This window comes from Perna viridis, chromosome 1 (assembly GCF_037379345.1).
Source record: "Perna viridis isolate PV_CMFRI_1.1 ecotype Kerala chromosome 1, ASM3737934v1, whole genome shotgun sequence".
Taxonomy (NCBI): domain Eukaryota; kingdom Metazoa; phylum Mollusca; class Bivalvia; order Mytilida; family Mytilidae; genus Perna; species Perna viridis.
This window is the reverse complement of record NC_142445.1, coordinates 42,504,818-42,515,808: the sequence shown is the minus strand read 5'-3', so window position 1 is coordinate 42,515,808 and position 10,991 is coordinate 42,504,818. Positions and strand designations below refer to the sequence as shown.

Below are 10,991 nucleotides of genomic sequence, written 5' to 3'. Positions count from 1 at the left end.
GTATGAATCATCATCTCGAGGTTTGTCGTCAGGATGAAAATTCCGCTTGACAACAGCGATACCCACTTATTTAAATGCAAATCTTCTAAATGAATCGGAAACTCTACAAAGACCATGACAGCAATTATTACCTGAGGTATCAAGTTTTAGTACAGCGTGATAATCATAAAGTCGGGTTTCATAGAACTCTGGGATGATGAGTACAAGTTCTTTCAGAACAAATCTGGCATAAACAGGCTCAAAAGAAAACGAATTTTAATGAAATTAGAGATACAAATATAATCTTGCAAAATGTAATGAGAGGAAAAGAAACGCAATTTTATCTTTTGTAAAATCCAATCAAATGTAAGTTTATACTGGATGTATCATGTTCTGTAATCAGTGCAGATACAGTTTGTTCTCAGAATTAAACTGTATGATGTGCAGCATTTTTTTTCCATTTCGAATTATTTGCATGAGAACGTAAAACGTAACACTCGATGTAAGGTAAGACAAACAATACCATTTTGGAGATTAAGACTGATTAAAAAGATTCGAAGAGGAACATGGAAGAAATCTTCAAAAAACTAAAAAAAAAACAAAGATATCCATTAGACACTTAAATAAACTAATAAAAGGCAAAATAATAAACAATAGATGTGGTTAAAAGCTATAACTAAATACATTTATATCGGAAAATTACTGGAGCATGAAAACAGAAGCTCAGGACATTTCAGAAACCTTAGAATCAAAAGACAAGGCCAAAAAACAATGTAGGCATCCAAAATAAAATAAAATTACATGTAAATACTGGAAATAAAGAAAACAAGACAGCATTCAAATATAGTAAAGCACAAATTAAAACACGGAATGCCATCAAGTGCTCCGGAAAGGTAATCATGCCCTGTTCGGCCATCGGAACCTGTGTCATTGCAAATTAGTAAAAACAACATTGCTGGTTTGTCAATCCGATTAGACGAGAAATCCCAGTGAAAATATATTTTGTCTTTCTTAAACGGCCTAAATGATTTTATTTTGTCTAGATGAAACGACGGGCTCACCTTTCTAGTCACCGTACGTTTTTTCATTCGTACAATACCGAACACTTTATTGGGTATGTTCGCCATTAAGGTTCTTCTCTACGTTTTTTACTCAATTGTCTGTACTTTCATCATAGAAGATTCGTTCTATATCTATGCCTTGGTTTTCATTGTTTTCAACGACTTTGAATTTTTGTTAATTTTAATGATATGTTTATCCGACTTTTTTGGACTATCAATATGAAATTTTCCAAAAAAAAAAAAAAAAAACAGGTAAAGTCCATTCAGTTAATCGATAGCTCAATTTTAATAGTTAATATGAGATATTATTGGCACACATCTATCCAACTTTTTCATATGTGAACTACTGAATACTTGTAGAATAGCGCAATAAAGAGTGCCCATGGAACTAATATTTTACATGATATAACGCTAATTTTTCTTCAAACTGCGAATATGCTCCATCGAGAGAATCTGCGAAAAATTGCAGCCGCGAAAAGCAATACGTTTACAGTACCAATCTTAAAATATGATACGTCGCATAATCTTGAAACATGTAGTTGTTGTTTGTTTGTTTTTTTGCTGACGTTTATCGGTAAACACGACAGTCATACTCCTAAATATAAATACAGAAAAAATAAAGTATTTTAATTATTTACTGTAAACATTCACATACTATGTCTTTTTCACAGAGAAAAGGCGTTTACTTTTGTTTTTTTTCGTTTTAAAGTGCTTATGCTTTACATAAGGTGATGAAAAGACACAAGTTTCACGACAGGTATGGGTATATTGCTGGTTCTGTCAAGAGCACAAAAATTCCCCCTTTTAAACTACTAAGTGCTTTCCGCAACAGTATAGGCGATCAAGGATTTATGGGTGAGGGACGATAATAGACAAATAGTCCCAGCGAAGCGATTCTATACAATATATTTATATAATTTGTGAAAAATCAAGATTTCATGCAATTCTCGATGGCCACGACTGATAAACCTTCGTCTACCTCATCCCTAGACCTTCACTTCATAGGTAATACAGGGCTTTTGATATTGAAATCAAAACATTTTAAGTAAGTTAATGGTTTGGATTTTCTAATTGTATATGCTCTTTTTTTTATTTCAATTTATACCAACATCATCAGCTCATGCAGTATACATTTAACATTTAATCCGTTACTGTCGTGTATATGATTTATACACTGACGTAGAGCGATTGTACCACCAAATAATTTTGTACGACAGGGTGACTTCGGCCCGTGTTGATATCCTCACTACAGAGGTGTTATGGTTGGCATAACAATTCGATTGACCAATATAAAGTTTCTATCTCATAGTTGAAGCAAGATATTTTAATTAGATCTCACGTCGTACCGGATTGCGGATTGACAACCTTATCAACAGAACTTGACGCTGACCTTACTTGTAATGTGCTAACTGAACTTTTTGGAGCACCTGATATCACTCCCGTTTTTTTTCTCGAAATTCATATTGCAATTCTTTATTGTTTTGTATGCTGTCTCCTTTTTCCGACTAACGAGATGATTTTTCATTCAGAATTGTCAACTTTCCTTTCATCTGTGGCAAAATCCTTTTAGCCGCTGCGTATGGAGTTTTCATATCACAACTCATACGTTATGCCAGAGCATGCCGTAACTACGCAGACTTTTTGTATCGCGCTAGGACTCTTACAGTTTCTGGAACAAGGTTATGTTGCTACAAGATTGAAATCATTACTTCAGAAGTTTTATGGTCGCCATCATAAACTCGCGAATCGTTATGGTGTATCCATCTGCACCATGAAAACTTATTTGTTCATCGTGTCATAGTTTTCTTTTCCTCTTTCGTCTATCCCGGACTTAACTTTTTATGAGCAACTCGGTGGTTGTTAAAAGAAAAGCAGAGGACACTTACCCTACCGGTGCACCTGATCCATGCTTCCAGGTTTTAGTGGAGTCCGAGTTGCTCATTTGCTTTTGTTATTATTTGTGTATTATTTTAGTCACTTAATGTTCTTTGTTGTGTATTTCTGTTTTCCATGTTTGGTCTTTGTACTTAGATAACTTTCTTTTGATTTCCGCTAGAACCTTGGTTCCCTTGATTACTTTTACCTTCAATCATTATATGCAGTTGCATTTTGTTTTGTTATCTACATTGTGTATATTACTTTTAATGCTGCAGACATTTTATTTTAATTCTTTTTAAATACGACGGATATTAAGAAATAATTACGAATATAATTTAAATTTTCACTCTTCTTATTGATGTTTGAATTTGAGAAGAAGGGGATCAGCAATTTAAAGTAATCAGGAATGGCGGCTGGAATTTTTACTAGCTTCCTTAGATTACCCTACATTTTTAAATTTCTTATTGGCATTTCATATTAGTATATAAAAAGAATCTTATTTAAAGTTTCTTTAATAAATTTTGTTTTTTTTTCAAATTGTTGCTATGTTTGTAATTGCTGAAGGAATAATGTCTATACTTTCAGGTTGATGTGCCATTTCAAAGTTGTCTCGCTTTTCACATAGCTTTCTAAGTATATAATGTCGATTACCGCGTTGCTGTATAATCCAGTAAATTTGTTACATCATTAAAATAAAGACAAAATCCATCTCAAAAACCTTTGTGTACAACTGTGTACAATTCAGAATTTTTAAAAACTAGAAACCTGTCGAAATTAATAAAGCAAACCAAAACTTTTACTGAAGCATAAATGGACATCAATCGATATTTGCTTCCTCAATAGTTATCGAAGAAAAACGTTATAAATATACACTATTTCGTTGCTAACAGGGATAGAATACTTGTTCAACAGTGAATTTATTTAACAGTTATAATAAGATACGCAAAAAAGAGATATTGTACCAGCAATATATAGAGTCAAAACAATAAATGGTGAAGGTATTGGAGAGGATGAATTGATTGACATTGGCATTCCTTTAGAAGTTAAAGTATCTCTAATCAGTACCACACTGATTGGATAATTGAAGAAATCTATTAGAACCAATACGCTCTGAGCTTGGTAACATTCTGTACATCAATGAAGAGAATGCAGTTGTCTTCTCGTGGAAACTATGGAATCGAAACGTTCCAATATAGAAAGGACTGACTACTGGTAGATCGTTCCGCCCTCCGTCATCACAATATATCTACATTGAAACTCATAAACATCAGAAAATTAGTACCTCTTAACATAGCAGAGTTTAAGGGACAGACTTTCTGAAAAGACTGGACTATTATCATATACCCTAAGCAGCACACATTTTCGTATGAAGTGATTACTCAGAGAAATTGTTATATAATATGACTAAGAAAAAGGGACCAGTTTAATCAAAGGAAGACTTGAAACTAACAAATCTTCACAGTCATGTTACGCTCAGCATGTGATCAAACTTAGAAGTATGGGCTAAACAAAGTTATGTGAAACAATTAACATTAACTACAGGATTGAAGATGGAAGTGTATTTGATGACATTATGGAATACTTATCTAGCATGTATGATTGTAACGGCTGGTAAGTAAATCATAGGCTTGGGAAATATATTTCACACACTCACTGTCACGTCTTAGATACAAGTGAACGAGTATGATGGTTATTTTATAACGGTTCATATGTACAGTCTGCGTACTCCTTGAATAATTTGTTCCTAACAATTTGGCGTAATTAATATGACAAAATGAGTTATTTTGCATTTATTGGAACCTGATTTTATATCAAGTTCTGATTTTGACCTTTGTGTTAACATTTATAACAAAAATGTCTTTTTCCTGGAAAATCTTTTTATACTATTAAATTATGAATGGAGAGAGTCGTACTGTTAGCATATTAAATATTGATTCTAAGGAATTTCATAGGGTTAATATACATTTATATGTTAATATTATTAACTGTTGGTAATGAATTTCAAATCAAATAAAATAATGTAATAAGTAATGTAAATATCCAAATTATCTCCCAGGGATCATCTTGTTTCGTTTGTAGGTTGATCGCCATTATTGTCGTAAATAAATGTACACCAGCTTTAATATTTAACACATCTTGCATCTTTTCAAATTTATTATCATTAAATTGAACATGGAATAAGTAATTTCATTATACCAGACTTTAGATATGGCTAATCAAATATCGGTCTTTTGCACTATATTGAATTGATATAGATTGAGCCTCATTTTTTCACTGACCTTTTTTTGTTCTACTAATATATATCAGAACATTCAATGACCATAATTTAGTCAAGTTGATTTAATCAATGTCATATTTTTGATAGAATTAAAACATGGCATCCAGACATTTCAAATAAGTAGAATAAATTAAATGCAACATTATAATAATTTCCGAGTGTGCACAGTTACAGAGTTGATGGTTCATCATAACCGAATTATTTTACACATTCTATTATAACACCACCATTAATCCCCAGCTTGATGATGCACTTGATAATATACTTCGATGACTTCTTGTTTTCACGTATTATCTCATTTTATGTATTTGAATTCCTAAGAGTAGATATAATTGACTACATTTCCATTTACTCTGCCCATCTGTTCAATAATTCTCTGTTTTATGTTGCCTTTTCAAGTAAATTACTCAATATATATATAGACGGTATTCAGCTTTGTCATGATAAAGTTGTATTAAGTGACAAAAGTTACTGACTTTATTCCCGTTAGTTTTGTTTATGAACAGTGTAGTTGAGTAGAAAGCGAAGCTTTAGAAGGAAAACATATTTTCCTTGTCGCTGAAATGCAGAATACACTCTACTTATCCTTATAAAAATATACAACGGCTGGGCTTTCAAAATTTCATTATATAAAGTTGAGAAAACTACTTCAGTTTATTTGTTTTTGATCAGAAGTAATAAACAAGATAAGCAGATTTTAATAATTCTCAGCTGGGTTCATTGATTTTGTTAGTCAAGCATTTGTCTGAATCTCAAAATCCATGCTTGGGAATTAATTAAATTTTTAGTCATGTCAGAACAATTTTCTTCAAAATTGAAAAGGAAGATTGAAAAAAAAAGATATGCAATGTTCCCTTCGGATATAGATAGTGAAACATCTATTTACAAGTCTTATGTCATGTTATCGTTCTAACTTTGTTTTTTTTTTCGCCAAAAACCTGCCATAGCGTTAAATGAACAAATCAGGTTTATGAGACATTCTTGTATTTGATGAATAAAGAAATAATGAGTATATTTTAATCAAAACTCTCCTTAAAAAAATATGATACGTTATCTTTGAAAATATAAAATTATTTACCTGATATATCAAGCAGGTAACTTATTTTTTGGCCTATGATACACGCTTTCGATAATTACATTTGATTACTTATAATAAAATCACTTGTTCTACACGATTTGAACAATAAGGAAAAAGATCATTATAAACATTCACATTAGATATATAAATTGTTTTTTTAACATTGATAAATTTAATCACTAATTTAAAAAAAATGCTATTTAAAACTCAGATGGTAACTTATCATCTTACAATCTTCCTGTTTCTGATGCAAAATTCGTGTAAAGCTCGTGAATTCAATCTTAAAAAAAAACTAAGTAGACAAATATGAACGTAGTGACAATATTGATTTACCCATTTTTTTTATATTTAGCTTAAAAGTTCCTCGTCTTTCAAATAAAAAAACCGAATTATTTTAAAGGAGACTAGTTTGTTTTAGGATCTAGTGTATCACTTATGGTAATTAAACATTCTGATATATATTTAAAGTATTTCAATCAAACCTTGAGTACCTCACACTATAAAGAGTAATCAAGGGAACCAAGGTTATAGCGGTAATCAAAAGAATGTAATCCAGGGACAAAGACCAGACATGAAAAACAGACATACACAACAAAGAACATAAAGTAACTAAAATCATATATACAAAGTAACAAAAGCAAATGAGCAACTCGGACTCCACTAAAAACTGGGAGCATGGACCAAAAAAAAAAGTTGATTGACCTTTTAAGTACCTAATGAGAAACTAAGGTCATCCTGGAACTAGTCTTTTTAATAGATTTGGAAAAAGACCAAACAATTTGATAGTGGTTTAATTCTTTCATTCCTTGTTTCTCTGGCATTTGATATCCTTCAATCATTCTAGAAAACATCGATAAATTGATCCAATTCTCAATGATGCGAGTTACTATTACCATGCATACGCATTCAATCTACCTGACCCTGTAATCCTTCCTAATGCGTTTTTGATGAAGAAATTTCCGATATTCCAGCTAGCAGAAAATAATGCTATGTTGTCCTTAAAGTATCGTTCAGACATAAATGTTCTTATTCGAAGAAATTATTACAAAACCGTAGAAAATGATTGTTTAGTAAACTAAGTAATTTCGTTCACTTATGTTGTATATGCAAACTGACTTTTGCCTCATGAGGCGTCATCTTGAATTTTGTCTATGTTCATCAAATGTATCAATTAATTGTCATTGTTATGAAGTAAGTGATAAGAAAACAAACCCCCAAATACATAGTTCAAAGATAGAACAGTTTTCAGTCATAGTATTTAAATCTTAATTTAGATCATTTTAATCAACGTCTTAAAATACGGCTTCTGGAATAGGGTTATGTTACTACAAGATTGAAGTCATCACTACAAAAGTTTTATGGTCGTCATCGTGGATCGTTACGGTGTATCCATCTGCACCAGGAGAACCGATTTGTTCAACTGTCATAATTTTCCTTTCATTGAAGCTGTTGCTTCAAGATAAGCAGAGGGCACTTACCCAACCGGTACACCTTCTCCATGCTCCCAGTTTTTAGTGGAGTCCGAGTTTACTTTTGTTGCTTTGTACGTATTATTTTGGTTATTTTATGTTCTTTGTTATGTGTGTCAGTTTTCATTGTCCGGTCTTTGTTCCTGAATTATATTCTTTTTATTTTCGCTTGAATCTTGGATCACTTAATTACCTTTATGACCGATTCGATGATCTTGAAAAGCTTGAATTGATGACTTTTGGTGAGGGTGCTTGATATTTTTATCTTGTAGTAAAGTTTAACAGAAAACGCACACACAGACACACTTTCGACGATAAAAGAGATGATTTTATATTTTCATTAATCTATTGTTATACCTTAACATTCTTTTCATATTGTTCAGGAAGATTCAAATGAAACATCGGTCAATTTAAGGAAAACGCCGTGTCCCTTTGAAAACGGAGTAGCCTTTACACTTAGTGACAAGCTTCAATCGCCTCTTTTGATAAAATAAAGTCCAAATGGACAAGATTAAAAGTCGCTTTAAATAAACGAAGTACAATTTCTATTTTGAAATAGAACTTTTTCGAAACAAACGAATTTTTAATTCGCAGCATATTACTTCTTGTTGATGTATTGTTATGCATATTTTAAAACAATACACATATCAATGAAACTTATTTTTTTACTCTAACTATCAAATAAGTTTCTATTAGGCGGATTCTAAAGCGAAACTGTTTCAAAAGAAAAAATGGCAATGATCTGGTCTCGATTTCACAAAAAGTCGTAAGTGTAAAGTTGATCGTAAGTAATGACGTCATAAACTTAAATAGCATTGTGACGACATGATTCACGATCAATTTCACATTTACGACTTTTTGTGAAACCGACGCCTGGCCTTTTCCTTGAATTATTGACTTTTTGGCAGTCATAGCAAGGAGTCGGTGTTCAAAGGCATTTTCACATTACGAAAGAGAATAATAATGGATGATATCTACTGAACACGGAAGGGAAAAGTTTTTCTTTTTATATCGTCGTTTCGAATTCAGTCAAACCACAAATATTTCATGTCATTTAAGCCTTCTATATATCATTTATTCATTAGTGACACATTTAAACAAAACAAAGTGCGAAAACCAACAGATGAAGGTTAATTGACGCTGTATTTTGATTCTACAACAATCCTCAACAGCTAGTGAATTCATATAAACAAATTCTATTTACATATTTTGCTTAAATCTCACCTAGAACTCCATAAATTGAATGTTATTATGCATCAAAACACCCTAGGCAAAATCAATATATAACAGTGTCTTTTCTAACAAATAATAAATTCTAATCAATAATTTAGATTAAAATAAATTGTTTCAGGTGTTACGATTAAACAACGAAACTTTTCCAAGAAATGAATGGGTTACCATGGTGATGGCTGTCTTCTATAGACATAAATATTACAAAAATCACAGAACACACTCTTGTCACGACAATTCTGAGTGAATTACAATGTAGTAAAATTAGAACAATTGAATTTTACTCATAAATTCCAACAACTTTCCTTTGAGAGACATTCAATGAGTAGTATGCATGACATTGTGCCAGTTACAGAAGGTACTTTAGTGCTGATCAGATACAAGACATATAGCTAAAATTTCGAAAGTTTACCAAGTCAAGTCCAACAAACATAACTTGATAAATAGAATCTTGAATTTAATATTCTTCTTTTTATATTATTTTTCATCATTTAAAAAGTTATTTGAAGTTAATTTTACGATCGCTGATTAATTATTCACACGCAAAGACATGAATCCAATCACTCTTTTGTATTTTATAATGTTAATGACAATCATTTCGGTTCACAGTCTATGGGCTTCATGTCAATGATAATCATTTTTGGTTCACTTTCTATGGGCAACATGTCAATGACAATCATTTCGCTTCACTTTCTATGGGCAACATGTCAATGACAATCATTTTCGCATTACTTCCGATGATGAATTCGTTATGTTACGCTGCTTTTTTTTCATATTTTGGCAGTACCTCTTATTTATTTCGACGATGATCTGTTGATGAATGCAAGTCTCGTAGACGCAAACTTTGAATTAAAAATTCTATTACGGTTTCTTTTGATCTTTCAAGATGTGTTAATTTTTATATTAACAACAAATATCTGAGTAAGCATCGCTCATCGCAAAAATTTAATCAATTTCTGTAATTTTGTGTTGGTTTGGCCATGTATCATAGCCTTGCAGTTATGCTTAGTTTAATGACGTTATCAAGGAATTATCATAAATGTTATGATTAGTAAACGTGCGGTGTGGTATGGAGAAGATATTGCAGATAAATTACAAAACGTGTTGTATAATTAGGAAACAAATAATTTAGTAGGTGGTAAATCTTCGGAGCTGCTAATGTCATGACACGACAAAATGACACAAAATTACATTAGCATCTTGCCGTTGATAATAATACAAGGGAAGTTTTGTAATTAATGCTATTAACTTTAAAATGAACATTGAAAGAAGTTTGTGACTAGCAGCTTTATTGGTATATCATCTTGAAAAATCGCTGTTTCTTCTGAAATTTCATTTTACAATGCTTGTTTTTTTTTTTTAATTCTGCATCGTTAATTTAATATTTAAGAAATCTAGAAATGTGTCCACATACAATAAATCCCTACAATATATTCTAATGCATCAATGCATGTTTTTTAGGTAACGTATTATGACACATCTGTTAGATGTTTTAGGGACCTTAATAAAGCATCAATTAAATGCATTGTGGGTTATCTACAATGAACAAAATGAATCCTTTTTTCCTAACGAAGCATCAGTTAAAATGCGTTAAAGGCAACCTACATTGGACTGCTTTTATATTTCTTATTGAGGTTTCCTTAAATGAACTATCTGTAAAATGTCTGCTGGTTTATCAATGATGTATTGGTGAAATGTGTTCAGTGTAACCTAAAACAAAGCCTAAGTAAAATGTACTCACGGTAATGAAGAGTCACTGAAATGTATTCTAGGAAACCTAAATTAATAAGATGTATCATCGGTAACCTTACATGAAGCATTATCGAAATGTTTAAAGGGTAACTCAAAATGAGGCATTAGTGAAATCCTTTCCAAGTAACTTAAATTGATGCATAAGTGAAATATATGCTAGGAAATCTAAAATGAAACATTATGGAATGATGTTCTAAGCAACATAAAATGCAGCTTTGGTTAATGCATGATAGATAATCAAAAATGAGCATTCAAGGTTACCTACG

The 10,991-nt window shown here is 31.6% G+C and overlaps 1 protein-coding gene across 1 annotated transcript in view; it reads left to right on the top strand.

The window, feature by feature from the left end:
• Positions 1 to 3,898: 3,898 nt before the first annotated feature.
• Positions 3,899 to 10,991, top strand: part of LOC148628842 (uncharacterized) — a 30,502-nt gene continuing 23,409 nt past the window's right edge. Inside the window, exon 1 of the mRNA XM_088595471.1 lies at positions 3,899 to 4,529. Within this exon, the coding sequence (XP_088451597.1) occupies positions 4,469 to 4,529 (61 nt within the window). The 5' untranslated portion in view covers positions 3,899 to 4,468. The remainder of the gene's footprint in view (positions 4,530 to 10,991) is intronic.